General features: G+C 40.8%; 1 protein-coding gene across 1 annotated transcript; it reads left to right on the top strand.

Annotated features, from left to right (window-relative positions):
- Positions 1–326: 326 nt before the first annotated feature.
- On the top strand, positions 327–12,662 carry slc9a2 (solute carrier family 9 member 2). The gene is made up of 13 exons (XM_044217533.1): positions 327–918; positions 1,092–1,306; positions 1,399–1,647; positions 3,382–3,632; positions 3,735–3,952; positions 5,020–5,219; positions 5,981–6,070; positions 6,155–6,225; positions 8,725–8,892; positions 9,015–9,117; positions 10,228–10,344; positions 10,614–10,701; positions 11,568–12,662. Exons 1-13 carry the CDS (start codon positions 654–656, stop codon positions 12,011–12,013), a joined length of 2,481 nt encoding a protein of 826 aa, XP_044073468.1. The 5' UTR covers positions 327–653; the 3' UTR covers positions 12,014–12,662.
- The last annotated feature ends 9 nt before the right edge of the window (positions 12,663–12,671 follow it).

The following is a 12,671-nucleotide window of genomic DNA, read 5'->3' as shown; positions in this document are numbered from 1 at the left end:
AATTCAGTTTTTATGTTGTCATCACTATTGTATTGAGAGGTAAACTTGTTAAAGATTGCATCTTTAAAAGAAGAAAACAAATCACAATTACACAGACTCCAGAAATAGCCTCTGTGATGGCCATTATACCCATTAACCTGCGGCCTGTAATTCATAAACCACTTTAGATAAATCAGGGCAATTGTTTGCATTACACGTGAGAGTTGACAGAGTGTAGTTCAGGAAACAGGTGTCGCCGAAACTTAAAGAGTAGCCCCTGAATGGCCCGCAGAAACACCACGTCCCACCCTTTTTTAATCTACTTCAGGTGACGCCCAATCAGAGCAGCGCTCGGGGCCGCGCCCAGCCTGTATCGGAACTCGTGGACGCGCTGCAGGTAAACCACAGGTGTGTTGTCCCGCTGTTTGAAGGAGACTCACCCGGATCACACAACTGTGATCTCGGAAGAAAATATAATTAAAGCATCACTGCTTGAGAATTCAGTGAAGATGGTGGAGTGAGAACATGCGAGAAAACTAAAATAGTCAACTTTTAGAAGAGAAGCTGAGTTTGTTCTCAACTGATTTTTCTCTTTTCGACTGTGAAGCTGGATGGAGTGATTCATATTCACATCAGTTTGGATTACTGTGAAGGGACTGTGGGTTTTGTGCACAATGGATTTAAGCATTACCAGACGAACAGGAGTGTTGCTCGTTACTTTCACATTTTTAAGTCTTCTGTATGGCGCCAGAGGAGAAATCTCAGTCAAACCAACCAGCGGTGTAACAATTTTGCCCCCGGTTAAGCCCGACGATGGCCCCCAGGCCTATCCAGATCCGGAAAAGGCTTATTTACCTATGTTTACAATGAATTACCAAAGAATACAGATACCATTTGAGATCACTCTCTGGGTGCTGCTGGCTTCATTTGCAAAGATTGGTGAGTAACAATAACACATGTTCAAACTGGTGATTTTATTGACACCGAGATGGGTTAAAATCCAAAATCTAGGTGATTATTTTGTCAATAATAGGTGTGACCCTTTCATAGAGGATGCATGTAAACTCTTTGCAGGCAGAGAGTGCTAACTAAACTCACATATCCTTCCTCAGGCTTTCATGTGTACCACAAGATCACCATCTGGGTGCCAGAGTCCTGCCTTCTGATCAGCATTGGTCTGATTGTGGGTGGCATCATGTACTCTGTCCACGAGGAGCCCCCCGCTGTGCTCACCAGCAATGTCTTCTTCCTCTACATGCTGCCCCCGATTGTCCTCGACTCGGGCTACTTCATGCCCACCAGGCCTTTCTTTGAGAACATCGGCACGGTCTGTTACAAGTCAGCCACAGTTTCTCTGAAACAGATTCAACTTCTTGCTCTCCTATAAAGACAATCGTTTTCTTTCTGTGTTTGCTGCAGGTGTTGTGGTTTGCAGTGGTGGGGACTCTGTGGAACAGCATCGGCATTGGCATGTCTCTGTTTGCCATATGCCAGATTGAAGCGTTTGGTGTGCAGGACATCAACCTCCAGGAGAACCTGCTGTTTGCCACCATCATCTCGGCCGTGGACCCTGTGGCCGTGCTGAGCGTGTTTGAGGACGTGTCTGTGAACGAGCAGCTCTACATCGTGGTGTTTGGGGAATGCCTCTTCAATGATGCTGTCACTGTGGTGAGTGGGCTAAGGCAGAGACTATGAAAGTGTGTTTGAATTTGTGCAGGTTAGTGGGCCTTTTACACTGAGCTGAAACTTGCTGCAACACTTTGGCCTGCTCTGGATACCTCTGGGCTACCGCTTATTATAAAAACATGCTGAACAATGAGAAAGGTGCCATTACAAACTGTTCTTAGCTTAGTGTGTTTATGGCATTGTTCGGGATAATGGGGCGTATTTCAGTGACCGAATACAACTTGAGGGCACGCTCAGGGGCCCAGCATGTCAGTGGGCCCTTACATGTGGAAAATAAAAGTTAATTGGGAAAGTGCTGCAACTGGTGTGGGTACAAATTGTAATCTAGCAGCACAGTCCAACAAAATAAAAATAAAAATTTTAAAATCAGTTGGTATTTAACTCTACACATCAGAATGACACACATCAGAATGACACACATATAGTTCTTTATAGAGACTATTGTAACCCCACGTACTCTTTAAGAACCAGTTTGGACCCTTAATTTCAAGACTGCTATTTATATTATGTTGTCTGAAGCTTTTCTATTCTTTCTCTAAAGGCTCAGCTCAGGTTTCGCCAGATTTGTTCACTCTCTTTTCTGGGTTAGTGTGCATGTGTGAGAACATAATGTGTGGGAGGGAAGTGTCTGTGCACTGGCAAGATTGCTGAACAGATACATTTCTCAAAAATGGAAGTGAGGGAATATTGTTGGAGACATGAAACACATGTGTGCACAGACCAGAGCCGTGTATCTTTGGGAGCTTGTTCACTCAGATGCTGCCAAACCAGTTTCTGAGGTCACTGTCAACTGAGGACAGACACACACACACATATCATTGTCTGAAACTTGATTTCCCCCTTGCCCTCTTCTCACTGTGCTCAAAACACACCCACCCACCTACATTAACCTGCTTATAGCTTTGGTGTGGTGACCTTTTTGTTTAGTACGTAGTAGCCGAGCTGATGCAGAAAGTGAAGACAAACATTTACCCAGGAAACTGGGAAAGCCCAGTCGTTGTCTGTACAGAGAGCTTTGTGTTGCAGAATAGCACCCATCAAACAAAGTAAAAATTTGCCAAATGTACAAATACTTCCGAAGAGCACTGCAGTAAACAGTTAGGTGGTGTCAGTTGTAGGGGCCCAGATGGTGGAGAGGAGCCACAAAAACTCCAGTAGGATTCTTTTATTAAAAGTTCCTAGCTCCGCCCTTAACTGAGAGTGCAGATTATCATCTGTATCCTCAATATCCAAATTTAAAACAGGGAACTGTTGCTGCCTTACTGTTGTTCCGTGTATGGTATCCTGTCCTTGCCTTTCACATAATTTCCAATATATGCAAATTTCTTGCTTTCTCTGAAAACTTACTTTGAATGGTTTTGTGCAGTCAAACAGCAGACTTTAACCAGCCACATGGAAACATGAAAACATGAAAACAACAGTAAGATTGAAGTTGCCCTCGTTCATTGTCAGAGGTATAGGCAGAACAGGAAGAAAAGGAACAAAGCCGGTTGCTCTGGCAAATGCTCCTTTCCCGTGAGTCATTCAGCATTGCTTGGTGAAATGAGATTATCAAATTGCAAACAGTGCAGAGTAAATATTTCAATAAATCACTGTTATCTGCAACTGTGTCATTAGAGGCTGCAGCCCCTGACACCACCCATGACCTGTCACATACATGCATGCAAAGCTGCACATAAAAGACTGTGTGTCTGCATGCGTGTGACATGTTTTCAGGTGTTGTACAACATGTTCACCTTTGTGGCGGAGATGCCGGTTGTGGAGTCAGTGGATGTGTTCCTGGGGGTGGCAAGGTTCTTCGTGGTCGGGCTCGGTGGGATGGGCTTCGGCATCCTGTTTGGCTTTGTGGCCGCCTTCACCACAAGATTCACCTCCAAGGTCCGAGAAATCGAGCCACTCTTCATATTCATGTACAGCTACCTGGCCTATCTGGTGGCCGAGCTCTTCACAATCTCATCAATAATGGCGTGAGTAGATTTTAACATTTTTCCAGGTCCAAATATTTGAATAACAGTTTCAACGCTGCAAAAACACATCAAAACACAGCTGTGTTTTATGTTTTTCTGCAGCATTGTGACCTGTGCCCTCACCATGAAGTACTACGTGGAGGAAAATGTTTCCCAGCGTTCCTGCACAACCATCCGCCATGTGGTCAAGATGCTTGGCTCCATCTCTGAGACCCTCATCTTCTTCTTCCTTGGGGTCGTCACCATAACAACAGAACACGAGTGGAACTGGGGCTACATCCTGTTCACATTGCTGTTTGCTTTTGTATGGAGAGGTCTGGGTAAGGAGAGGGCAGGGGGTATCTGTGTCATGTTAGAGGTCAGGTTTTGTTTGACTTGGCATCTGTTGGTCTTGTAGGATTAAAGGTGCCCTTTGGAGTTTTTGACCACTAGTAGTGCTATGAAGCAATGTTTTTACAAGTGGATCCAAGTTTTTTTTGTGTTGTGCATTGCACTCGAGGATGCACACACTAACACATGAGCGGTGTGATTCACATCCTTTCAATGGTTTCACACTGTTCCACTGATCAACAGTTAGTCGCAGTAACACACTTGCTTAAAAATCTTGTTTTTGCTGATCTCCAGTGGTTTAACTTCTCACCTTGCTGCAGTGATGTACAAGTTTACTCCAGGACCCCATGACACTGTTGGGTGTGGTTACAGGTGCAACAGAGCACAGGCCTGAAACTTTGAATCAGGGATTGCAGCAAATCACTGTTTTTCAGTCCGGTCTTCAGTTACTCTGTTACTCTTTAAAGCTGAATTAATTGTTTTGTTTTTACCACTTGGGGGAGCGGAACAAACTGTAAACACAACGCTGAGATAAAGTTGTTAATGGTGAAGGTAGCCGACAAGTTTAGCCCACACCTTCTAGCTCGGTTTTGGTCTCCACCAACTCCTGAGGGAAATATTGGCCAAACATGGTTAAATTTTGCAGCTAAATGCTCCACTATGTTCAACAGCTAGTTGCTAACTTTGTCTGTCTGCCATTCAGTGCTGGGCAGCAGGGGGTACAGTGAGTTTATCAGAGCTTTTTTTCTAAAAACTGCTCCCCGCTGTGCTGCGGCTGGAAACAAGGATGATGAGAGTGAACCAAAACAGTAAAGTTGTGGGTCATAAAATGAAAACGGTGAGCTGAAAGACGCTACAAAGCTTGGTAGAGCTGAGGGGAACTGCAGAGTCAGGTGATAATTCTCTGTGGGTCCATCGCTACAAGCGACCCCTTTCACATTAAACACAGTCACTTGATTCATTGTTAGTATAAAAATATTATTTAGTGCAGCTTTAAACTTGCTAACAACACAACTTCTGAAAAAATAACATCATGAAATCTGCTCTTCCCTCCCAGGTGTCTTGGTGCTGACTCAGATCATTAACCCTTTCCGGACCATCCCATTTAACTTGAAAGATCAATTTGGTCTGGCCTACGGTGGCCTGCGAGGTGCAGTTTCATTCGCTTTGGTCTTCACTCTTCCTGAAAACATCATCCGCAAACAGCTCTTCGTCACTGCTACCATTGCTATCATCCTCTTCACTGTCTTTCTTCAGGTAAGAGTGTGTCTGTGTAGTTGTATTCAAAACATTTGACACAGTTGTTTGCTGCAAATCAGACTGGTGGCCTGTGATTTAAAGTCCAGATGAGAACTGATTTTATTATCTAGTAAATTGTGCGGGTTTAGGATATAATGATCTTGGATTTCAACTCATTGTCAAAGTAGTCTGAGTTGTTACAATGACGTGAAACAGCTTTTTGGAGCTGCAATAAGGATTCTGAATTCTGCCTCATAATTTTTAATCCTTTCATCTTGCACCATGCAGCTCTTCATTGTCCACCTAGGAATGTTGTGATTATTATTTATTAAGACGGTGTAGTCCCTCATTCGTCCAGGAGTGTTCTATCGTAGAAAAGGTTTCAGTCGTAGTCATCTGGACACTGTTTTCAGAATTCTTTTTTCGGAAGTCATTCTCAATTGAGAAGTCATTCTCAATTCTGAAAACAGTGTCCAGATGACTACGACTGAAACCTTTTCTACGATTATTATTTATTCTGTGATATGTAATAGCTGCCTGTATGTTGTGCTGCTAACACTGTGAACCGAAAACAAATTCCATTAAAGTGAAGTGAAACGTAAAAGTTTAATCTTTACAACTTGAATCGGTAAAGTTTGTCTATTGTGTCTACCACTCCAATCTGTGAAGGTTGATCATTACAAGCATGATGCCCAATCTTTTGCCAGTCAGTTGGGATTTTAAAAGTCTGTTTTTCTGGGTTCTGCTGAATTTGCGATCTTTCTTTCTCTTCTCCACAGGGCATCAGTATTCGACCTTTGATTGAGTACATCAATGTTCGCAGAACCAACCGCAATCTTGACACCATCAATGTAGAGATTCACTGCAGGGTATGCCACAGATTGTGATTGTTATAAATGTGGTGGACAGTATGTTTTTGCACAGAGTGTTAACAGGTCTCACTTTGCTCTCAGCTCATGGAGCACACCATAGCTGGCATAGAGGACCTTTGTGGACAGTGGAGCCACTTCTACTGGAAGGACAAGTAAGAAAGTTCTGTCTCCTCCTGTCTGCTCATTCTGCTCAACAAAAAGCTTTTAGTTACCACATGTTGCTGATGTACAGTCATGAGTAACCTCAAGTGAGTACACATTACTCACTTGATCTTAAACTACTCACTGCTTAACTGCTTCATATCATTAAGTTTAAAGAGAAAGAATCTGCAGTGAAACTGGTTTTGTTTGACAATACTATTGTTCACTCTGGGACTGTGTGGGAATGCTGACAGCTAATCAGACTCACCTACTGCCATCAGCAGTGACACTGATGTTTTTCTTTTCTAAAGCTCTGAAATGTTTTACTTAGTTCCTCATAGCCTCTTTTGAATCTTTTATGCTCACACCAGGTACATATGCCACCAATGGTGTAAGACTGCTTCATTCATGCTTGATTCATGCAATATATTACAACAGTATTCTAGTAGTTTTGTGTTTTGGTGCATCGTTACCTGCTGCGGCTAATGACTGTTTTTCATAGAATACTATTTGTTTTTCTACTCGTTTAGCTATTAACTTTGTACAATGCTGTAATTTATAACTTTGAAATAATATTAATTTTGCCATTGTTTTTATTTACTTTCAAATTTCATTCATTTCAAATGAATTACAGTTGCTATAAACCTACAGTATGTCATAAACCCAGTGATATATTATACAGTCAGTCAGTGTTTCCTTCATAGTAAGTAACTCATGTCAACAAATCTATATTTTTCTTTGTTATATTCTTTACATTTTATATTTTTGATAAGAAGCAATGATACTTCTTCAAAGCAGCTTCCTCAACACTCCACAATTTTTGTACAACAATGCAATGTTGCATAGGATATACTGTATGCTTCATATACTGTATACACGTTTAGTACCATATAGCATTATGGTATTGAAATACAGTATATAGTACATATTGTGTATTGCAGTACAAAATATACATACACAAAACATATACAGTAATGAAATCTGAATTACAGTGTCAACAATCACGTGTGATATAAACACTTTGAGCAGATAGAATACTTTGAACATTGTATGTTCACATACAAAGCTTATACACATTGTACATTTTTATTTATATATTTATTTTAACATTTTATTTGGGAGTGCACACACTTTCCTCCTTTAATCTCCACTGCTTTCACTTCTCCCTTCTTCATCCTAAGCCTTCTCTTCCTCATGGCTTTGTTGACACACAGTTCATGCTTGTCTCGTGAGACGAGTTCCTCGAGTCCCAGGATGCAGATTTTAAGTTTGATTTACCATGGTCAAAACATGCTGTGACCTTGACTGTAACAAAGAGCAGTCAGAAAGGGGCAGCGAAATGTTTGTTTTGGCTTTGTACTCCTGCACATTGCATTTACAATGGAACCATGACTGTGGGGTTAACTGACTTTATACACAGTCCCTCAATTTTAGGACAATTCAGCAGGACATTGATCCTAAAACTTACAAATAACCAAACAGTAGAATGTTCTTGATTGATCGGGTCAGTCATGTGGCAATCCCACTGATCATGTGTTTCATTGCTGAAGACCAAACTGAATGCAAAAAGTCTCTGAAACAAGATGGAAGTGCAGATGGCTGCAGTACAGACCTGACGGAGCATTCGCAGGGAAGATACCAAGTGTCTACTCACTAACTGCTAGACATTTGAAAATAAAATTAATGTATCCTATGTAGGGAAATTGAAGTGTCACAGCAGCAAAATTACAAGAACCTGCACACTGTCTAGACAAGTAACTTTTAAAAACTAGAATACAATATATTCTTCTACTATACACAAAATGAAACATGAAAAAATAAAAGGTGATAAATATGACGTGCACCAACATAAATAATAACTATACCGTGTAAACGAGACAAAAATAGCCACAAATAAAGTTAGGAGGATGTTCAGGTGCAAAAATTGCACTTGAACAAATCTGTTTGCGACCAGATATTGAATATATAATGACTTTTAACTTGTCCAGGTACTTTCTGTCCTCTAGAATTGGTGGTCTACGTATTAAAAAGGGCTACAATTCTTACGCTCTTCATCTGAAGAGTATGCAACTCTCAAACTAAAGTTGAGGGTTAGCACTTTAAAGAATACGCCTGGTGATATTCTATATCTTATTGTCAGCAAATCTCATGAAAAGACAAAAACCAACAATGAATGTATCCTACTAACTAGTATTGTTTGTGTAGCCAAAGCCTGATATAGTTTATTCCTCTGTATAACAGAGCTCCATTGTTGTCCAAGAACTATTAAAAACACATCAGTGAGCTACACCATTGCACTGGGTGACATGTTCCTTCATTACGAATGGGTTTTAATCTTTTCAGAGGATTTGTTGATAATAAGAAAAATATAGAATAACACCAACCTTATTCTTTAACCATCATTGTTTCAAACCGCATGATTATTGTGTCAATTCAAATCCAATTTGCTGAAGTACAGAGTCTTCACATCTCTACCCTAATCAATGTAACGTCTTTTCTCTCCATGTCAGGTTTATGAAGTTCAACAATCTAATCCTGCGGAGGATCCTGATCCGAGACAATCGGGCCGAGTCCAGTATTGTGGCGCTGTATAAGAAGCTAGAACTGCAGAACGCCATGGAGATCCTGGACACGGTGTCTGGAGACATCAGTGCTGCTCCGTCCATTGTCTCTCTCAAGTATGAAACCTTCATTATGTCTCTCTATTTCTCTATCACACCACCTCCTTATTGTCTGTTCAGATCAAAGGCATAGAGAAAATAATTAGTTTTCTCTTAATAACTGTGTTTCTGTCTTTTAGTGAGGATAAGAAAAACTCTGCTAAACCTAAGAAGTTCCTGGCTGCTGACCTGAAGAACATGCACGACATCCTGTCCAAGAACATGTACAAGATTAGGCAACGGGTGAGATATTAAATAATCTCGCAATCTCTTAAAAGGATCTTACTACCTCTTCCACCACTGATGCAGCAGTTACCACTACAGCAAACAGACAAACAACATAAGAATTATAACCACTTTCTCCCATAGGCACTGGGTGATTGAGTAAAGGCAGAAAGCTAAAACAAGTCTTCATGCATTTGCATTTCGCTGCTGTTGTAGTTAACTTCCAGCTGCTTACAGTAGATACAGTAGTGTGAAATTTGAATTACTTGTTTGTCTTGCCTACACGGATCAACAACAGCAGCCCAGTCTAACATGTGCTCCTCTACATAGCTGAAAATTTCCCAACTTCTACATAATACAGTAATTGTGATATCCCCTTTGTTTTTGTTTTTTACATGAAATGGCAGTAGAAGCTTGAAAAGACAAGAGCACAGCATCATATTCTTTTACCTAAAATCCTATGATCTCTGTTTGTTAGACATATTTGTCTTCAATCAGCAAAAGTGAACAGAGGTCATTTTCATTCTACTTTCCTAGTAAACTGGAAACATAGATTTTCTGTGACGCCTTACTCACACACAATGATGTGATTACTCCAAGCACTGAAACTCAGTGCTGTTTTGCATAGCACCAGACTGTGGTCGGCAGTACTTTTCCATTAGTGGCATGACATCACCATTTTAGAAAGCTCACAGAGACGCTTTGATCTGTAGACAAATAGGGAGCATATGCTTTTGTTCCTGGCTAGACAAATTGTCTGATCTTAATAGCCCCTCTTTTCAAGTCTCTCACCCCTCTGTTCTTCACTTATTTACAGTTCTGTCTCTCACACAAACCCTGCGTCACTTTCCGTCTGTGGTGGTATTTGTTTGAACATGAGCTTTTTTTTGACGTCCTGAGCTGTTCATTTGGTACACTGGTCTTGTGTGCCCTTCTTAAACTCATATCACATTTGTTGCATTTAACAGTCTGATATGTCTGACCATATTGACCTTTTGCAAAATAGATAAGAGCAATTTTTTGCTGTGAGCATTCTGTGAGCTGGAAGTGTCCACTAATGGTCTAAATCTGCTGTGTGATGTTGTGTTTGTAATGTTGTATCTTGTATCTTGTGTTTTCTTTAACCAGACTGTGGCATACACAAATAAGCATGCCCTGCCCAACGACAGCCGCACCAAAGAGATATTGATAAGACGCCACACCAGCATCCGCCGCAGCCTCCGACCTGGCAGCTTTCAGTCATCGGTAAGCAGGAAAACTCTGTCTGGTATTGACTTGAGATATTGCATGAATCTTGCTACACACACTATGTTCTCAGCCTAGGTAAGTGAGAGCAGAATTGAACCTTGTGAAAAGCAGGTTAATTATCGCTTGGCTACAGATGAAAGCATCCCAAATTAAAAATGAGGTTCACTTTCTTAATCCCATCCCTTGTTTATCATTCTCCTTTTTCTCACTTAACATTCTTCCTCTCCACTTATCATTCTGCTGTTTTATTCCCATGTTATTCTCAGGTGGCGCCGAAATCTCACAAGTACTTCTCTCTTCCTGCTGGGAAAAGTCTGGACTCAAAATTTCCTCTTGGGAGGCTGAGCTATACAGGTAAGCTTCTAAAACTACTTTTAACCCCTTAATACCCAGTTTTACCCTTTTATTTGCCTTTTAAAGAGATTTAAGGTTGGAAAATGCAAGGCTCATTGTTAGTTTTTTTTTCCAGAGCCTTTTCAGCAAATGGAACTTGCTCAGGTGTTTATTTGTGTATCAGCTTGTTCTAGCTTTTCATTGAAGCAACAGTATATGATGTTTACACTGAGTGAAATATTCCAACCCAAGACTTGACTTTTGTTAGCCATGCTAGCAGTGTGGCTCTTGGGATGGCAATTAGTTAGTCGGTCGATCCACCACTGTCAAGACTGACATATCTAATATACTATTGACATACTATTGGATGGATTGCCATGAAATTTTGTACAAATATTCATGGTCCTCATAGGATGAAGCCTACTGACTTTACCTCTTGTGCCACCATGAGGCTGACATTGGTGTTTAATATTGAAATGTCTAAACAACTATTAGATTGATTATGAAATTTACGACAGGTATTCATGTCAAGATGAATTTTAATAACTTTTGTGATCCCCTGACTACACCTCTAGTGCTATTAGAGGAGTTCTATTTGTCCAATACTTTGGTTTATGACCAAATACAAGCAAAACTAACGACATTCCATTCACCATCAGCTATAGTGCTAATTAGCTAATGTTAGCATGCTAACATGCAAGATGGTGAACATGATAAACATTCTAGTTGCTAAACATCATGTTAACATTGTCAGTGTTTAACGGATAAAGCTCATTCATTTCCTCATACATCAACGACCTTTCTGGTATTTACATGCAATTGTATAAAATATAATGTATATGATGGCATTTTGTTTACAATTTTACCATTCTCTTCATCTGTCCCAGATGATCAGGAATCAATGTCAAAGGTGGCCTACTCATCCAGACGCTCTCGGATTGGCCAGCCCGCGCGCTTCTCCTCCAGAGCCATGATGCCTCCACACATGTTGGACACCCTACAAGAGGCGCCCTCTGTTGACATGCTGGATAAAAGCACAGGGGAGGAGAGAGGCAGGACGGGGCGTGGCATGTCCAGAACAAACTCCTCCTCCAGTGATTCCTGCATTCCTGGTCCTCGTCGTCACTTCCACTCCTCTGTTGATAATGACAGCGGCTCAGCTGTTAACTTTAGAAATGGGCATCATGAAGCAGCAGAGGAGGAAGAGGAGCAGCAGCAGCAGCAGCAGCAGCAGCAGCGTTGGTCTCCATCTCCAACCTGGGCTGCTGAACCCAGAGACAACGCAACACGAAACCCTCTGCTCAGGCAGCCTCAGTGGAACCCGAAGATGTAAAAGTGTCCCTGGGCTTTCAAGAGCAGCTAGACTGCCACAGACTGAGTCTCAGGTTCTCAAGCAGCTCCGGGGTCTCTACATATAACTGTGTATTCATACCACAAAAAGGCCATGTAAATGAACACTGGAGGTTCACTGATTTCTTATTAGAGATGAACCACCTTCCAAAATGAAGTCAGAGGTGTCAACTACATCAGAAGCACAGTGCACTATAGCGAAGTAACTGTATATGAACTGTCAACAGTGAGTCCAACCATTCACATTAATGTAATTTAAATACTTTTAAATTCCATAGGATTTTTTAAAAATTGTTTAAAGATAAAGTAATTTAAACTGTTTTTAGTAATTATTTCTTAGTCCTTACATGTAAATATTATACTTGTTTGTATTTTATTGCCTATTGTTTGTGACAGTTGTACAGTATGATTGAAGATACAAGTTTTGTACAGTATATAAGCCATATTAGTTTAACATGAGGAACTATTGCTGTCCAGTACAAAGTACTCTTGGGACTAACTGGAGGCCTTTTGTATGTCTGTTAAACTGATGGACCTCACAAATCTGGGCCCACTTCATTATATTTTCTTTTAAAATGTTCTATGTTATTGAAAGTTGTTATCAAGCATTCTTGATTAAACCATGAATACAATGTAAGTTT

The sequence above is a fragment of the Siniperca chuatsi genome, linkage group LG12 (assembly GCF_020085105.1).
Source record: "Siniperca chuatsi isolate FFG_IHB_CAS linkage group LG12, ASM2008510v1, whole genome shotgun sequence".
Lineage (NCBI taxonomy): Eukaryota > Metazoa > Chordata > Actinopteri > Centrarchiformes > Sinipercidae > Siniperca > Siniperca chuatsi.
This window is presented reverse-complemented; position numbering and strand designations above follow the sequence as displayed.